The following is a 19,737-nucleotide window of genomic DNA, read 5'->3' on the forward strand; positions in this document are numbered from 1 at the left end:
CCAGGAGCAGTGACTGCAGACCAAATATGTATTTCTTACTGTAAATCACATCACACTTATTAACCTATGAAGAAAAGGCCTAAGTGAGAGGCAACTGTTCATTTAGATCCAGGATAACAGCTATTCTCGAAGCACTGATTCAGGCAGAAACCCAAATGGTATTCTCATCGTGAGGCGAAGGCAAGGGGTGTTTATAACAAAGGAAAGGAGAATAATTTCCTGAATATACTGAAGGCGTTTCTGTGAGTGGTAATAAGCTACGGAAGGAATTCCTGTAGGTGCAGATAAGGTAACAGTGAGGGTAATTCTAAAGAATGTCTAACTTGCAGGCTGTAGTCACAACACACAGTTGTTTGGGATACAGGCTGCTGCAGCCCAGCCCAGGGGTTACTTTGCCCCGTGTTCACATTCCAAAGGTTTGAGGAGGGAGACGGGCAAGGCCATTCCTCAGGGGTGGCAGCTCCAACTCGGTTTTACAGTGGCTCTGTTTATATTTTTTGCATACTCATCAATGGAATCATAGAATATTTGTTCCTTTTGTATGTGGGGAAGGAGTGACGATAGGGAATATATAAAATGGAGTCACTTTAAACACCCTGCTAAAATTGTCATCACGTTGAAGGCTGAGGCATGAGGAAGGACTCCGTTCTTGTTCTAACTAGCCTGAGAACTTGAACTTTTTTGAGCTCTCCAGGCTTGTTCATGTGCCTGGATATACATCTGAACCTCCAGATAACCCTTGAATTACCCCCACAAGGTCCCACATATCCAGACCAACTTATTCCCTGTCAAAGGCCCGATGCATACGCCACCTGGCGCCCATCATCCTGACTGCCTGACATCTGACTGATAACCATCTGGGACCAATCCTAGGGCTAAGAATGCAGGACTGATAATTCTCAAGAAGGCACTTTTTACTATAAGAAATATTAACTTTCCTTCTTTAGAACACTTCTGAATTTTTGCCTATGTGAATAAATCTTTGTCATTTATTTCGAGCAAAGCCTCCACACTCTTTTTTGAGTTCGTTCAACCGTCTGCTTATTTTACTTAGCCTGATGTCCTCAAGGTTCATACATGGTCAGAATTTCATTCCTTTTTAAGGCTGTATAATATTCCACTTTGTTTGTTTATTCATCTGTCGATAGACTTTTGGGTTGATCGCACCTTTTGGCTATTGTGAATAATGCTGCTATGAATATTAGTATTCAATCTGCTTGAGTCCCTGCTTTCAATCCTTTTGGCTATATACCCAAAAAGTGAAGTTATTGGATCATGTGGTCATTGTATGTTTAATTATTTGAGAAAAGTACTCAAGGGATTTTAAACTCATTACTCTATCAGAGAAAAGGGCCATTTATTTATTACCTCATATATGCCAGTATATTAGGTGTCAGTATGTTAGGTGTCAGAGAAATAGAAATTAATGGGACATGGCTCTTTCTGTCTAGAAACACAGAGCCTCAGGGTGAAAGACAGTCAACAGAGGCATAAATGATTAGCTACTATATACTGTGTTCAGTGCTCTGATAAGATGTATATAGAGTACTATGGGAGCACCTTATAATAATAATGATTTCTAGCATTTCCGAAGACAGAATCTCCTTGGATGTTGTCCAAGATGGATGCTCTACTGAATTCTGGTTAATAGTGGGTAATGCGGTGGAGAAGTCACAGTGTACAAGTTTTTGTTGTACATTTGTTTTTTTTAATAGCTAACTCAATCCATCCCTCTTTTCCGTGACCTAAACGTCTCTTCTGTTTTTTCTTCCTCTAGTGGTTTTTAATTGCCAACAGATCTTACAAAGTCAGCGCAGCAAGCTCTTTTTTCTTCAGCGGTGTGTTTGTGGGAGTGATCTCTTTTGGGCAGCTTTCGGATCGTTTCGGAAGGAAAAAAGTCTATCTCACAGGTAATCCATTAGAGTGTTCACGAGCTGAATAAAAGGACATATTTCCCTGAGGCTCTCAGGGAAGTAATAAGGGGACTGTTTTCCTAAGGTTCTCAGGGAATTGCCATGTGGACACGGAACTGGTTTTTATTACACTGGCAAGAGGCCAAACTGCACCCAGAGTTGAGTCTGTCCAAGCACGTTCCAGTGCCCAGCAGAGCTGCTGAGGGCCAGATATTTCCATTTTAAGCTTTCCGTAGATGATGGTGCTTTCTGCAACCCCCAAATTCTGGTTTATGCCATGTTTCTAAGGAGAACAAAGATCGAGACAATCTACTAGATCCATTTCCTTATGTCTTGTGTGTCGATTCTTTCCAAATGAGCTCTACAGGACTCAGCATGGTTCTCTTAAGAAGCCGAGTGTGAGCTAGGATTTTTTAATTTCCAGCATTATCATGAATAATTGAAAACTGCACGATCGACACATATTAACTTGTAACAAAGAAAGAACAACTCAGTTTTTATTTATAGTTTTTAAGAGAGACCGTTAAAAAGAACAGCTCAGAAATTTAAGTTTACAAAGATTTATCTTTCTAAGCTAGTGAATATAATTTATTACTTTCACCAAATGCTGTTTCACCTCTGGATTATTGAATACTGTTCCTCTCTTCCTAGGTTTTGCCCTCGATATCTTATTCGCTGTTGCAAATGGGTTTTCTCCCTCGTATGAGTTCTTTGCGATAACTCGCTTCCTGGTGGGCGTGATGAATGGAGGGATGTCTCTGGTGGCCTTTGTCCTGCTTGGGCACTGCCTACTGGGCACTCGCAGGTACTGCTTAAATCCGTGCTGGTGTGGGGACAGCGAGTTGCTCCCGAAAACGTTGCGGGGAACCAGCTTAACTCCAGAGTCTAAAAATGCACTTAGACTTGAGGTGCTCCATCTAATTATTAGGTTTGCTTTCCTGAGTTTGTTCTGTATGACCTTGAGTGAGTCATTTCATTTGTTTTCCTCTGTAGACAGCCTCCCCTGGGGCCTGACCCCGCAGATCACCTACATGCTATCACGAGGGTCCATTTCCTCAGAGGGGCAGTAACTGCTTTTTACCTTAAAATGAAAACGAGGTCAGAGATAGGAAATACTAGACACCCCTTGCTCAGAGCCTTCTTAGCGTATTTTATTAAATCCTTGTCTTATAGGCCTTCCTCATTTTTACTATTCCCTTCGAGTCAGCAGATAGTACTTTTGGAGCATGTTTTTTTTTTTTTTACTGATGTTTAAGTTGCAACTTGAGGCCATATTCATATTATTTTTTTAACCACCCATCATTTTCTTGAGAACTACAGTGTAGTAAAATAAACAACTTCAAAAGTTTGACTTAAAATAATGTCTTAGGAGAGTGACTGCCTCTCAGACTGTAGGTTTGCAGTGATAACTTTTTATTTGTCCTGCTTTTCATTCACTTGACAATTATTGAGTACTTTGGGTGTCCTTGTACCAATATGAGAAATAAGTTGATCACATGACTGATAGAAATGTGTCGGCGAGAGGGTATATATACCATTTGTTGAGCATCTGTCACGTGCCAGCTGCCACACAGGGCATTTGACACATATCTGTAGTATTCCCAGAGCTTACAAGTTAAGAGTTTCTAACTTCATTTTATGGATGAGGAAACCGAGCCTCTGAAAGGTGAGGCGATGTGCCCATTTTCACACAGCTGATAATTGATGACTGAGTCTGGGTGACACTCAGGCTTATGTCGTCCCCCTGTTCCCCAAGGACTCTCCTCTGGGGACTTCAGTCTGTCACCTCACGGGCCAGCCTGCTCAGCCTGTTCCTTCTCACCGGGGTGCGTCTGACGTTGGTGAGGACTGATGTTTGGCAATGGAAGACAGAGGCTGAGCAGAATGACTCCTGCTCTGTTTGACACACAGACCACCCCTACCCTGCCAGATCACGCAGGATTATTCCTGTCCTGTTGCCTTTTTCGGTGAAAAAAGAAAGACCTCTTGGTCTCCTGTACCCTTGCCGCTTTCCTACAGCTATGGGAGAGTCCTGTTAAAATGCTGGAACCTCCCGTTCTCGTCCCTGAAGTTGGGTTAAGATGAGGCCATTAAAACAGCTGTGGCAAAGAAAAAAGGGAGAAAGGGGAAAACCCGCAGCGGTGGAACCAGGTGGCGGCCACGCGAGACCGGAGTGACTGTGAGAGCATCCCCGAGGCCAGCGCGCTGACCGGCACCCCGGACAGAGGGACGATTCCAGTGGCACCTGGAGCTCGTTCGTGCTGAGCTTCCTCCACTCCCCGCCTGGGGCCTTCCCCAGAGTCTTGTCCTCGGCCCTGTTTTCCAAGCTGGTTTTACTTCTCTCCAGCAACCCTTATACACTCCGATGGCTTCAGATATGCTAATGAACTTTAAGAAGTTGAGGCATAAAACACCTAAATATTTAATAATAGGGGATCGGTTAGAAGTAGCCTAATTGTTTAGCGGTTAAAAAATTATTTGAAAAATTATGCTTGATTATGAAATCATGTTTGCGGTATGTATAAAATGCTAAGTATAAACTGAAACATTGATTTGTGACCCATTTGCAGAGTGGTGCTTAACAAGAAGAATGAAGATAATTGATTGAAAAGCTTGAGAATTGAAAAATAAAATACTAAAGCTATGAACAATTTAATATTAACGTATTTATTATATGTTTATATTAATATCTTCCAACAGAAGAATTGATGTCCGTTGTCAAATAAAATCCAGACATATATACAAGGGAAGTAGAAAGAATGTGTCAGCACAGTCTTCCCACGTAGAGTCACCACGGTTAACATATCGCTCTGTGTCCTGCCAGTGTTTTCCCCTTGCTGTGGGAAATCACTTATTAAATAGATCCTGCCACGGACAAGTCTGCCTTTCTAGGCACGTGGAATGAAACTGTGGACGGGACAGGTGTGTGGGAGGAAGTCCTTGCTCTCATGGAACTTATATTTTAATCAGGAGAGGCAGAACAAATATGAGGTCATTTCAGAAAATTTTAAGTCCAATGAAGAAAATTAAACAGCGTAATGGACTAGACAGTAATTGTTAAGGACAGTTACATGAAATAGGATTGTTGGAGAAAACCTCGATGAACATGTTTGATCTAAGACATGAATAGAGAGGAAGACCTAAGTGTGTGAAATTCTGAGAGAACATTCCAGCCAGATGGAATGGCAAGGACCAACGTCCTGAGATAGGAATGAGCTTCTCTGAGGGCCCGAGGCCGTGTGGAGGGGAAGGCGAGATGGAGGTAAGGCCAAGTCGGAGGGACGAGGTGATATAGGGCCCATGAGAGGCCAAACGAGGAATTTCTTTTTTACGCGAAGTGCAGTGGGGGAAGCCAGTGGGCAAATTTAATAGAGGAGGGATAGGGTCTTACAGAAAGGTCACTCCGGCAGGTGTGTGAAGAATGGATTGTAGAGGAACAAGAGTAGAAAGTGTGGGTTCGTTCAGGAAGCCCCGTGAAGCCCGATGGCGGGTTAGACGAGGGATGAACAGTGACTAGTGGAGGAGAAGGAAAGAGGGTGCATTTGAGCTGGATCTGGGTGGGAACAGGACTTGTAAAGAATCAGCAGACAGGGGAAGAGAAGAAGGAATCAAGAAGAGTTCCTGGCTCACGCTTGAAAACTGGATCGATGGTGCCATTTACAGAAATGAAGTCATTACTGTTCTTTGTTTCCTCATCTGCTGAAATTTGATTTTTACTCGTACAAACTGAGCAGGAATAACAGACTTGAAATTAACTTAAAATAAGCAGAAATCTGAAAAACAGGCAAAAGTTTCCAAAGGCCCATAAACAGTTACAAAAGCACATATGGCATTCCAGAATTGCAATATGCAAAAGTGGTGATTTGAAATGTTCATTTTGTTATCACCTTTTTAAACCAAATAACCCAGAGCTTTACCACGTCTGCATTTCTACCTTGTATCCCTGTTGTCATTTCCAGGCTTACTTGCTGGGCATTAGATATGACTGTCTGTTGGCCCCTTAAATAGAAAGGGTTGCTTTCTTTCACATAAAAAATCTCCATCATCTCCGAGGACCTACCTATGGTATCGTCATTCCAATACTTAAAGTCTTCAGACTAGAACTTCTGCATCATTTCCTTTTGTTCACGATATCCAGTTGATACCAGGTCCTACTCTCGGTGGCAGAGATTCCACTCCGATTGATCTATGGACAAAGGAAAATGATTTGGTTAACATGACCACAGCAGAGCCAGGCCTTGGAGACGCCTGGAACCTGGGAGTCAGGCGCTTCTCGTCTTGGTTCCCATCCTCTCTGTGAAGCTTCCTCCGCTCATCAGGGATGGGGCCCGTCAGCTCTCAGGGTTCGCCACCAAGTCCAGTATTTGAAATCCGGCATGAAAGCTCGGACGGGCCCAGCTGGGGTAGCCCTGCGGCTAGGGGAGCTCTGATGGGCAGCTCCCTCTGAAACCACGGGGATGAAGGAAGGGGAGGTCAGCTCTCCAGAACAACAAATGAGTGTCCTTGGAATTAGAAAGGAGTGTTAAGTAGACAATGTCTTGTAATAAACACAGACTTCCAGGCGGCTTTTGCGGGGAGGTTAATGGATATAATGGGCTATATCTATGTTACAGTAGGGTAATATAACTAACATCTGTATAGCATGCATTATTTCATCTGAAACCAACAACTACTCTGCAAAGTAGATGTTGTTATTTCTCTTTCACTGATGAGGAAAGTGAAGCCCAGAGACCTTTCGAGATTTACCCAAAGTCACACAGCAACAAGTGGCAGACTTGGGTCTGAACTTGGTCCCTCTGAAAAGGCCCCGTCCTGTGGACTGCCTTCTTTTTGCCTACATTGCTGTCGGTGGACACCGAGTATTCAGATCTGTTCTAAGCAATGACAAAAAGCCTTCCTTTTGGAAGCCAGGTGCTATTCGAGGCACCGTAATGAACCTGTAATAGCTATTGATTATCTTAAATTTCCGGGGAAATCCCACTTCCCCGTTGCCTTGCTTATCAGACCACATGTTCTGATTTGCTGTCCCGTGCATGCCAAACATGCTGTCATGTCAGCTCTCCCTTTTGCCTTGCTCAAGCAAACGGTGTAAAGTTATTATTTTTAGTTATAGGTTGATAACCTGTGAATGGGAATAAAAGAAAACTTATAGGATTGTAGCAGAAAACTTTCGTAACAGCATCGACAAAGTCCTGCTGCTCTGGGATGGCCACGGAAGCCACCTGCCCCTAGAACTGGGCTCTGCGGTGGGGACAATACAGAACTCGGGCTTTGCAATCAGACCAACCAGAATACCGGTCCCAACCACGCCACACACAGCTCCGTGTCTGCAGACAGTGGCACCTGACTGGTCTGAGCTATCTTCTCACTCCATACATGGCTAATAATGGTAACGGCTTTGCAGGGCAATATATGTAAAAGGCTTAATGCTCAATAAGTATTCGCTATAATATAAATAAGTAGTAGCTATTTCTACTACTCACAGTGATAGTAGCGGTTATGGAAAGTGTGACAGAGGCATAGAATCTGCAAGCTTATTGGGCAAGCCTGTGGCTTTAATACCCATCTCAGCATTTATTTCAAAAAATACCGGATTCTTAATGATCCCGTGGTTGATTTTTTTTTTTTTTCTCTGATGGTGTGCTGACAAAAATTCACTCTTCGCGGAGCTTATGTTCTACTTGGGAGGAACAGACAAGAAACAAATCAATATAAGCGTTATATATCTGATGGTGATAAGTAGGGAAGAGCAATGGGGAGATTGGGAGGTCGGTGGTGGTTTAAAATAAGGATTTCAGGGACAACTTTAGTGACAAAGATGAAGTCTCAGTATCGCAATAATCTCATGACCTAAAAACCTTCTTACCATATAACATTTCCAAGCCCCAGCCATGGGTTCAGGCAGATGTCAGTACAACATGCCATGCGGAAAGCTTTTGGGCACCATCCCACAAATTCATCTGGGCCACAGGTGGTTTGTATTTTCCATCTGTCCTTCCACCTTTTCCACTCATTTGTCGGTCTCCTATTTTATCATCGGATGCTCGGTATTTGTGTAGGTTTTCCTTTTCTGCTGACCTCTCACAGGGAGGAAAACTGGCTCTGGGACTTGGGTTGGAAACGGTCGGCACACGACGCCTCTCCAGTAACGGTCTCTTTTCCCCGGATCAGGGTCGATCGGCGGCCTCTTCTTCGCAGTCGGCATTGCCCAGTACGCCCTGTTGGGGTACTTCGTCCGCTCCTGGAGGACCCTCGCCGTGCTGGTTAACCTGCAGGGAACAGTGGCCTTTCTCTTATCTTTGTAAGTCGTTTTCCCTCGTAGAGTTTTAACTCAATAAGCAGAAGGAATGTCTTAAGAGGATGCGGGTCAATGAGCGGCGTTATTCCCTTTCAGGAGTTTGCCTGAACTGACTTGGGTGAAGAACTAAGTTCCGCAAGCGCTCCCATGCTTGGCAGCTCCTGGGAAGAGAGATGCTAAATTAATTCAGAATGCAGGTATCCCTTGTTTAAAGTAACCTCTCAGTGGACTGCATTTTATCCTTCAAATTGTGTCACAGGGTACCGATTTCTTTTTTAACCTCATGCCTCAGGCTTAAAAGATCTTCAGGCCGGATCGGATCATGGGGCAGGTGTGCAACTGCGGTATGATTTCGTAGAGCAGTCTGTTCATATTGCATACGTAGTGGGAACTGTTCACCCTACAAATCAGTATCATTTCAGGGCCTCCAAGTGTGGACACGGGAAGGTTCTCGGATGTGGGAGAAATCCGCAGCGTGCGTGAACTCTTAGCAGTAAGAGGACAACTTCCAGGTCAGGGCAGGGTTTACGAATGACCCACCCAAAGTGTCCCTCCGTGGTGCTCTAAATGCTAAAAGGCGAGCCACCAACGTAGGACAGTTTCACCGGAAGTTTTCATGTGCTTATGAAAGGTTTTCTCCCGAGGCCTCCGACCTCTGATTTTAATCATTAAAATCTTGCGGGATAAATACAATTTTCAGCCAGTGACACCAGCTTCCTTCTGTGCTAGAAAGTGAGGGACACCTGTAGTAGAATTGTCACTCAGGCCTTTAATTTAGCCATTCTTTATTCAGGTAAGAGAATTATGTGCAAAAATGAATGTGGTAGAAATAGCCTGTGTTTAAGAAGGCACATTTATTAAATACATTCAGTTACGCGAATTGGAATGAAGTAATTTCATTAGAAAAGGAAACTAACAATATTTTATTAGCCTGTGTATTATAAATTTGTGGAATAAACAGGTACCTAGTAGAATCTGTGAAGTAATAAGCATTCATGTAAATATCGGTAGACAAGTGAATTTTCTTTTTAAGTATTTAACAATCTCTTATTTCTGAATTCGATCTGGCCCTCATCCCTACTCCTTCCGTAGGAGAGTGACTTTGATGGATGATAGAAGCCGATTTGCCTTTCTTTTTCTGAGCGTGTAGTCTGACTTTGTTACTGCATAGTTCTAGGCGGGGACATCTGTTCAGTGGGAAATGAATTCAGGTGTCGGAAAGGAAACAGTGAGAAAGAACATGTAAAATTGAAATATGTTTTTTCTGTCAGGCCTGGAGCGTCAGGCTTCCCACGACCAGCCTCCGGTTTATCTTCTCTAATTTCCTCTTGTCCTGTTTGGCATACTCTGTTCCAGGCACACTGAGCTGCCCGTTGCTCCCAGTACACGCCTTGTCTGCCAGCAGCTCTGGCACCTCCTAGTCAATGCAGCGACCTCGGTCAACGCCCCTCTCCCCACATCCTCTTATTTAACTAATACCTTCCTGGTTCGCTCTCTGAGCTTCTCCCGACCCTACCTCCAGCTACAAGTCATTTCCTTTCTGGATCCTGCAGCACATGACCCACCCCTCTGAGCGGTTCCTCTCATTCCTGCGGGAGCCTGGCTCTCTCTGTAGCCAGGAGCTGCCTGCCGGCGGCAGGCCGTCTACTCAGTTACATTTCCCCGCGCACCAAGGCCCAGCCCTCCACACAGTAGGCCCTTCATGTCCGCTGGACAAACGGCAACACAAAAATATTTGGACTTAGCCATCAGCAGCATAAGACAAAGTCACGTTATTTTAGAGTCATACCTTGTTTATTTTACTAGAACCATTATTATTTAGCTTAAAAATTTCTTATTTTCACAATGCTTGACGTTGAATAGTTTTATTTTAAAAATCAGTGCCCCCTTAATTTGCAAAGGTTTTTCCCCTTTTTAAGAAATTCACAGAACATTTTTGAGCAGAGGCAGCATGGTTAAATTAGCCCTGAAGGTGACCACAGCACTATGTAGAGCAGTGGTCCCCAGCCTTTTCGGCACCAAGGATGCGGCTCCTATGGGAATCTAATGCCTGAGGATCTGAGGTGGAGCTGAGGCGGTGATGCTGGTGCTGGGGAGCGGCTGCAGATGCAGATGAAGCTTCCCTCGCTCACTGGCCACTCCCACCGCTCACCTCCTGCTGTGTGGCCTGGTTCCTAACAGGTCATGGACCGGTATGGGTCCGCGGCCCAGAGTTTGGGGACCCCTGACGTACAGGACAGCATATTCAAAGGCCTGCTTTTTCTTGTAAAAACATGCCTAACCATTTGGTCTGCATAACCGCCATGTATTGGAAGTCACTTTCCCAAATCTGTCCATTGGCAGCTAGGTGAGCCTTTGTCATCGGAAGCCGATCGGCTTCTCAAAGTGTGGAAAAAAAGTAGGTCCTAAGTTTGCATACTTAAGATCAACCCTTTCCCAAGAAGGAGTAGATTTATTAACTCAAATGTTAAATTTCCAAAGCCCGAGTATCTCTCAGCTGTCATCTTTAGAAATGATTTATAAAGTTGTAAAAGTAATTTTAATTGCTTATAAACAATTCTGAAAGCATGGAGACGTTTAAGGGAAGGGAGAGATGACTTGAATTACCCAAAGACAACGACCGACGTTTTCGGCTCGTTCCTTGCTGGGTGTTTATCACCCCTCCCGTCCTCTTCAGTTTTAATTGTCATTATCATGCATTTCTTGTTGTATTTCATGTATTTTTCTATTCTAAGTATACGATCTATATCTATCCTGATAGTCTTCTTTTATTCTTTTTATTCGTAGTTAGACCTAATTAGGTAGTTTCCGTAGTACCTCATATATCCGGCCCCGTTAGATAAAGCCAGTTGATCCAATGGTTAATAGGCAGACTTAACTCCTAACAGAACAATATTCTACGTGATTATTTACTTGTGCGTAAGTAATAATCGAATGGCAACGAGGAAGTAAAGTAAGGGGTTTTTCAGGATGTGGTAAAAGGCCTTTGTTCCTGCTTTTGTTGACAATTACATGTCGTGCATGAATAGTCTCTCCCCAGTGGCGAAACTCCCCGGAAAGTCCTGCCTTTCAGCCTCATTTTCTTTTCTCTTGGTGCCTATCACACAGCTCGTCCAAAACGGGGTGCTCAATAAATGGTTACTGACGCACTGGCTCGCCGTGAAGTCTCAAATTCTGAGATGTTTGTAGCCAACTCACTTACTTAAAGGCACAGCAAATTCTAAAAAGCGCCCTAAATAACCAATATTATTTATACAAGTTTCATTGTAGGCCTTAGATCCAAAGGTACTTGATGTTGTGGTCAGCAAATGAGGCTTCCAAGTTCCGGCCACAGTTTTGTCTTTGAAAAATAAAAGCGATACAGAGCTGTGAAGAGAAGAAGAGATCTGTAATATCTAAATCTTAAAACTATTGGGAGATATCAGTTACAATATAAGTCTTCAATAATACTTTGTAGCTGTAGTAGAAAGTTACTATTGTATTGTAACTGGAAGTAACTTTTATTCTTTAATGTCGTAGGGGATCAGAAAATATTGTCAGAATGTATTAAAGCAAGTATGTCAGCTGATTAGAGTATTTTGAAGCCTGAAATACTCAAAAGTAGCTAGTTTGTGGTAAACCCTATTTAATTTTCATGCGTAGTATAAAATAAACTTAATAACATCATTAATTACATTAAAAGCACTTTTTTAAAAATTATTTTTTTCTGATGAGATAATAAAGATTTTTTATCTTCCTGATGAGGCTTTTCGAGAACTTAAAAACCCAACTATGTGTGCTGTATTATTCTAACAACACTTGGCTGCGATGTAGAGCCATATCTCTGACCTGTGCCTTATGGAGAATTTGTATATTATTTGGTATTGTAGACCGAACTTATCATTCATATGTTAGCATTTGCTTAAAAGTAAATGCATAGTTTACCTTTTTTTACTGTTATTTTGGAAGCGCGTTCTTGGCTTCCATCCATAAAGGAGACCCCAATTTCTCGCTGGCATGCTGTTGAAAGCCCCCTCTTTCCTCCCTGTGCCATTGGGAGAACGAGGCTTAAGACCTAGCGTGGAACTCACTTGGGGCGAGGGAATCACATACTGTGTAGGCGAGTCGTACCCTTCCTGTGCACGTGGACCTGTGCGAACATACAGCCTTTAATGACGTCTCTTTCAGATTCATTCCTGAATCACCTCGTTGGTTGTACTCCCAGGGTCGACTGAGTGAGGCCGAGGCTGCTCTGTACCTCATCGCCAAGAGGAACCGCAAGTTCAAGTGTACATTCTCACTGACGCACCCGGCCAACAGGAGCTGCCGGGAGACTGGAAGTTTCCTGGACTTGTTCCGGTACCGGATCCTCTTGGGGCACACCCTGACCCTCATGTTCATCTGGTAATTATATCTACTGGGTTCTGGCTGATCTTCGGCGCAGATTGCTAAAGCTCTACTGATAATCTGAATTTTACTACTTTTGCCAGCATGAGGCTGTTTTAACAAGAACAAGCCGCACCCCCACCCCCTTAGTGCCTGGCTTTGTGTTCCCTCTGTTTTCTCATCGTCCCTCTCGAAGAGGTGATGATGGTACCTGACACAGCAGGTTTACTGAACTTGAGGTATTCGATGTAAATATTTAAGTGCCCCTTGCCCCGTACACGCCCCCCTCCCCCCAAAAAAGGAAGATAAGCAACCGTAGCAGAAACAGAAGAGTTTCTAGAGAGGACTTTAAAATACCTACCTTTGAGTTTGGCATCAAGCAGTCGGGCAGCGCATTGTAACTGCGAGGCCCTGGCTGCATTCTATGTGCATTCCCACTACCCACCCACCGGGGGGCTCTGAATGTTATCATTCCTGGGACAGGTGAATTCCTGGGAGTGTGGCATGGCCGGACTCAACGCCACACATACAGATCAGTGAACGAATGGATTAGCACTCTCTGAACCTGATTTTCAAGGTTAGCTTATTCTAACTTGCCTCTCACAATGCTCTCAGCATTGATGTACATTTCACTGACTGGTTCAGGGTGGTTCCATTTAAAGGATGAAGTTATGGGAAAGGGAGAAATGGATGGCCAGCACATGCAGTCTGTGAAGCGCACATGTGTTTTAATATCGTGTGTTCTGCTGGGGTGCTATAGGTGTTCTTTGGTCCAATGTTGGGTGTGGACATCCTATTGACTGGGCAAAGGACTGTTGTGCTGCGGTTGATGTGTATTTGCCATGAAGGCTACATGGAAACCGACATTTTCACGTGGGAATAAAAGAGAGTAGTTTTATATGAAGTGATCTTATGCATAAAGCTAAAATGAACAGTAAGCGGATTGAGAATAAGAAGCTGCGAAGATATTTTTCTGTATCGTGATTCTCTTTGCCGACCCAGTCACGCACTGGCTGCCGCCTGCACGGTCAGGAGCCAGGTCACACCAGCTGCCACCCTCCCCGGGAGCCAGCACAGTGCTGGAACATCACAGATGCACAGTAAATGCTGAAGGAAGGACACGAGCTCGGAGGCATGGAGATTAAGGGAACCTTCAAAATCCACACTCGACAACACAGCATAGGAGCTACTCGTTTGAGGTCCTGACCTATTGTAAAGTAAACACAAAGTGTGTTCAGATATCTTGGGCGTCACCAAACTCTACATTTGCATATCATGTAGATAGTCAAACCCTCTACCTTCAAGGATGCCCCTGCTTCTTGGGGAGTATTTACTTCTTTAAGTTTTTTATTTTCATTATTTATTTATTTATTTTCGAGGCGTATTAACTTTTGGGCTCTGACCTTCAGGGATTAAAAAAATATATAACAAAAAAAAAAAATAAACAGATGAACAAACTAAACTTAGAGCCAGGGAGAATGTTCCTACTTATTTTATGTCTTCCACAGCCAAAGGAACTTTTCTCAAATAAACTTCTTTCCCCCGGGCTGAGAATGTTAAAATACACGGCAGTAGAGATGGTGTCATTTCACATGCCGCTGTAATTATTGACGATGCTATAAAATTCTAAAATCTTTTCTGCGATCTGTCATTGAAGAAAGCCTTAACTGGAGAATAAAATTATACCTCTGTGTTGAACATCTGTTCTTTTGGTTATTTCCCACAGTAGAGCCTTTTAAAATAGTTCTTTGATGCCCTAAATATACTGTTAAATATTATGCAAGCATTTTCAATTTTGTGTGGGGCCCATAAAGAGCATTGAGATGATTTTAATCGCTGTAGTCACTCATCCCAATGACCAGCTCTGCCATCAAGGGAACTCGCAAGCAGCATCTCCGCCTTGGGACCATATTCCTTCCTTGCCCATGGTCTCCCATCCTCTCTCACCCCAGCTGGTAACGAAGTCCCCGTAGTTGCCTGAACTGGCTCTGTCTATTCGTGGTTACTACCATCACGACTTGGGTTGAATAGATATGTGTGTTCTCATGGCCGGAGTTACTTCACTGGGATTTGTTTTATTTGCATGCGGAGTAGACATGGCACATTAGGACTGGAGTTACGTAAGAGCAGGGTCTCTACTGCAGGTAGAAAGGACTGAAACATGTTTTAGAAAACCACATAGGTTTAAATTTGTTCGTTATGTAAGAGCAGGGTCTCTACTGTAGAAAGGACTGAACACATGTTTTAGAAAACCACATAGGTTTAAATTTGTTTCCCCCGCTGCTTACAGGCAAGGTGCTAGGGGACACGGAAAACAGACAACTTGGTCACACCTTGCATCCTTGCATGTGATGTCCTGGCTACAGCCTTGCTCATTGTCCTTAGTATTTGAGTGACAGCTCTGCCCAGGGAGAAGTAATGGGAGGTAGCTGCCGCCCCTAGCTCATGTGCCAGGGAGGGATGAGCAGTAAGCAGTCCAGCTCCAGACACCCCTCTCCCCTCCCCTCCTCCCCGTCCCTCTCCTTGGTTGCAAAGCCCATTCTTAGTAGCCCAGGGCACTTGGCTCACTTTGATGTTTTGGCAGAAATGGAAAGAAGGCTTTCCCTTTCCCATTTGATTTCATTATAGCCATAGCTCATGGGCTTTTTCTAAGGAAAACTAGAGGTAAACGAGAACTTCCCTATAATAAACACTCGAGAAAGCGAATTGCGAAAACAAACACCAGTGAACTTCCAAAGCCCAAGTGTTTTACTGTTTGTAGAGAAGTTTATGATTTACAGAATGTAGTCATGTACTAGTAAAGCCTAGTTTCAGGGTTTTATTTTTGTTTATCCTGTTCTATTTTGTTTTGTTTTTAATCAGTTTCCTAGACACAAAAGTCACTATTATTTATCCTCTTTACTCTGTCTGAGTAAGCTCTGACTCGCAGCTTCAGGATGGCACTGGGCTCGGCTTAGCTCCTGGGCTCCTTAGTTCCCGGACTGTGGGAGGTGGGCTCAGTGCCAGGCACGGGGCCTGCCACCTGGGAGGCGGTCCCTGAGTGTGCAGCAATGGCGTGCATAAATAAATGATGGCTTTTCGAAGGGCTGTTCCCAGATGATTGTCCAGAGAATCTGCCTCCGCCATCGCCTTGTCTTTCCTGTTCCGGGTGTCTGCAGCGTGCGCACCTGCCGAATGCTGGATGGGGTCGAGAACCCATTGGGGGTCGGAGTGCCAGTCATCTCTGGCCTGCAGGTGACCCACTGACGGTCACTTGTCAGCTCCTGTTCTCAACACCGTCCGCAGTTGGCTTTCACCGAGGGAGTTCTTCTCTAGGGTTCTTTAGACGATATCACGACGATTGCCTAAGGCAAGCGTTCTAATTAATAGTGTTAAATAAAGCAAGAGTGGAGCCGTTCGTTGCCTTCTCTCAGATGCAGAAAGGCTTGATGAAAGCATAAACCATGTCTTTCCTCCTTCGGCAGCTGGCCGCTCACTGGCTTCATCGAGCATCTAGATAAATGATTTCCAAGGCCCCCTTATTTGTTTGTTTGTTCCTACTACAGGAATGCAGATTAAGATAGAAGTGTTCGCGGGAGTCAAGCTTGTTGCTTGAGACAGATTGTGTCCCATCAGATCAGTATTTGAATCTTCCCTGGCAGATTCTCATGTGCTTTTTCTATTTTCCTTCTTGTCTTTAACCCCCAATCCTAGGTTTGTGTGCAGCTTGGTGTATTATGGCCTAACTCTGAGTGCAGGAGATCTAGGTGGAAATATGTATGCCAATCTGGCCCTGTCTGGCCTCATAGAGATTCCATCGTACCCCTTGTGCATCTACTTGGTTAACCAAAAGTGGTGAGTATGGGTGAATATTGAAGTGTATGTATGCACACACTCTCACGCGTAAATGCCTAAACATCACTGTCTTGTCCGTATGCAGTATCCGCCAATGACTCCACAGTGATTAGAATTCTTTTCAGACCAAACACATTTAGAATTCATTTTTTAATACACTATTTCTTGGGTTTCATATTCATGAGTTTTTCTGTAGGGTTTCAACCCAATATTAGAAGGCATGACGACCTGAAGGTGTTCGAGTCATCCCTGTATAATTCCTTAGTCCCAGCAGATGAGATTATTGGCACTATGTAGATAGAACCCAAGCACTGTCATTTCGAAGTATTTACACAGGGAAAGAACTAGAAGAACTAAAAAGACGTTTCTTGCCTCTTACGGCCCACTCGACTTTGCTGGGGGGAAGAACGTACCCTGTTTCGCGGCTCACCGTCAGCGGGCACGGGTTTGAAATGCTTCTGTAGAGAGTTCTTTTGTGGAGCACCCTTTCCTCAGTGTCCTCAGATGCTCCTGTCATTGAGGCCTGGCCAGGGCATCGGAAAAGCCCGCTGCGCGTGAGCCGGGCGTCAGCCGGGCCCGCCGTTTCCCGTTCTCCAGCGGTCGGCCCTCCTTCGGCATCGCACGCGGTGCTGTTGGCTCGCACACTGACTTCAGCACGGTGCGAAGGGTTGGTTTAGGTTCTGTTCAGTTGAAGGGTTTTCTCTTGGGCTTGGTCCCGGTTGCCTCTGCTGACCCCTGTTAGTGGGTAAGCTTACTCTCCTCATGGTCTAGGAGCCGGCTTAGGCAGCCTATTCAGAACCCTGTCCCCAACATCCCCAGGGTGCCAGACCCCCCTCCTTTGTGCTGTTAAAGCTTCCTGCGCACACCTCTGATGACCCCTTAAAGGGTTATGAAGACACTGTCCGTGGGGGGATCCTATATGTCTTTGCAGCCCTAGTGCCTGCCTGGCATGGGCCCCGTCCAGCGGAAGGCATTCGATACCGTTAAATCGAGCAAAATGACCTGCAGACTCAAGTCGTCTCCCGTCTCCTGTCTCCCTGCCACTCCCACCAGAGTCAGAATTAAAATCTGAAGCCGAGGGAGGGAAACGCTGCCTTTGGAACCCAGCAGACCTGAATTCAAACCTGGTCTCAGCCACGTTTTAGTTTTAGGACTTTGACAAGCTCCCTCCCTAAGCCTCCATATACTCATCCTTAAACTAGGGGTTTTAAAATTCCCCTGGCAAAACTGTCATAAAAATTAACAAGTGATATCGAAGTTGCTAATAGGGGACCTAGAGAGTTGCAGGCGCTGGAGAGGGAGGCTTCCTGATGTTAGTGTGTCTCTTCCGAGTCTGCAGCTCTGATTTGAAAATCGCTTCTCCCAATAAAGTGTGCAATGAATTTCGCTTAATTCTGACCTAACAGGAAAATTTTTCTGGTTGTGTTTTTAAGAGAAAGCTTGTTTTACAGTGTTAAAATTTTTAACTGCTTAAGACTCAAGGAACCCAAAATGAAAATGAGCTGGAAGACTTCTTTCTCCATGTTTCAGTTTCATTCTCTGGGAGATGGAGAATGTAACAGTACATGCCTTTCGGTTTATTATTAGGATTAAGTAAGATAATAGGGAGAAAGCATCTAAAGCAGTGGCTAGAACATAGTAAATACTCACAGGAACGGGATGATTCTTTTTTTCCCCTGCAGACATCATTTAATCCTGCCATCCAGCAAGTTTTCTTTTGTTTTATGATGGTTATTTATTTTATGTCCTGGGCAGTCACATTTGCCACCCACTCCTTAAGAAAAGATGAACACGCATAATGAAACTGAGGACATTTAAAAAGGATGGTTAGAGGGGAGACGCAAATGAATTTATAAGATTCTCAAGAGAAATGTGTCATTTCTTTCTATTATTTAGGTTTGGTCGGAAGCGGACATTAGCAGCATTTCTGTGCCTAGGAGGGCTGGCTTGTCTTATTGTAATGTTTCTTCCAGAAAAGAAAGGTATGCCTTTCGAATTTCTCCGTAAGGGTTTTGAACAGCACTTTTATTACAATGAATCTCAATATAGTGGAGAGATTACCATATGCCATGCTTCACTTCTATGATTGCATATTATTTAGTAATTGTGTGGGGTATAATGGGCCAGATTCTTCCCATTGCCTAAACTGTTCTCTGGGTGAATAATGTGCTTAGAGGTGCACTATTAATTCTTTCAGGCGATTAAGCTACCATCTGCGGTGTCTGGGCTGCAGCGCCGGTGCTGTTAGAGTTGTTTATTTGATGATGACGAGGACCGTTTAGTTCTGCACAGAAAGAAACTCCGTCCAAGGCTGCAGATTGCACTTGTCATTCTAGCCAACTGCAGGATAGGAGATCAGGGTCATTGGTTGTCAAAGATGGCTTTGGCACCCCTCAATGTTCCTAATATATCAGAATTCCCAGGAGTAATGACAGAAACAACGAGACTATTCACCGTCGGTGACAACTGACATTTTTTCAGTCTTACATAAAGTGTGAATGAAACATCTTTAGGAAACTTTGGTATATTTATATATTTATCGTTTTGCTATGCAAGCACAGCTTCCAAAACGGTCCCTTTTGGCATCCTTATCAAATCTTATCTGCCCCTATGTGGAAATTCTGTGCATAGTGCTGGTTCTCTCCTGTTCTGGACCAGCATATCTGAGGCATGCCAGCTATCGATAGCATCGGGACCCGTGGCGTTGGCAGTGATTTTCAGCAACGAGGAGTGAGTTATAACACACTGCTGAGGTACATGGTTCAACACAAGCCCTGTTTGGGGGGGCTTTTCAGTCTTGATAGAGCTCCATCATGGGGCTTGTACTTCACCTAGGGATCATTGTGAGATAGCCGAACATCAAGTTTTGAAAATGACTGGAAATGTAGCTGAAGAATTTATTCCCGTCAAAGTATATCACGTTAATGGTAATTGCTCCTCCTTGAGATTCATTTGTGCCGGTGACTCATCGAAGACTCCGAGGCCACGTGTTCTAGTACTGCAGCCCTCTGGTTTACCTGCCGTGCTGTCTGTTGCTGCCCGCAGTTCTGTGCCTTGGATCTGGGGAGGGTGCAGTTTGTTCACTAGTTAGGATTTTACCCAATATTTAGAACTATCTTATTGTGATTTTCATGGAACTGTGGTAACTAAAGAATTTGGTTAGTTTGGCTATTTCCGATTCTCTAGGCAAATTGTCGCCTCTGCTGGTGCCAGGAAGGAGGAACTCCTCAGCTGCTGCCCCATCGTGGGCTTGTAGGACCAAGTGCCCAGGTCCGTTTGTCTGGGACGGGGCACCAATGGGCTTTCGGTCATTGTAGCTTTAGGTTC

At 44.2% G+C, this 19,737-nt stretch overlaps 1 protein-coding gene across 1 annotated transcript in view; it reads left to right on the plus strand.

The window, feature by feature from the left end:
* Positions 1–19,737, plus strand: part of SLC22A15 (solute carrier family 22 member 15) — a 129,776-nt gene that overhangs the window by 96,508 nt on the left and 13,531 nt on the right. The window contains 7 exon segments of the mRNA XM_015595400.2: positions 1,778–1,910; positions 2,565–2,685; positions 2,687–2,718; positions 8,085–8,214; positions 12,379–12,594; positions 16,270–16,410; positions 18,307–18,392. Of these exon segments, the coding sequence (XP_015450886.1) occupies positions 1,778–1,910; positions 2,565–2,685; positions 2,687–2,718; positions 8,085–8,214; positions 12,379–12,594; positions 16,270–16,410; positions 18,307–18,392 (859 nt within the window).

This window comes from Pteropus alecto, unplaced genomic scaffold, assembly GCF_000325575.1.
Source record: "Pteropus alecto unplaced genomic scaffold, ASM32557v1 scaffold106, whole genome shotgun sequence".
NCBI lineage: Eukaryota > Metazoa > Chordata > Mammalia > Chiroptera > Pteropodidae > Pteropus > Pteropus alecto.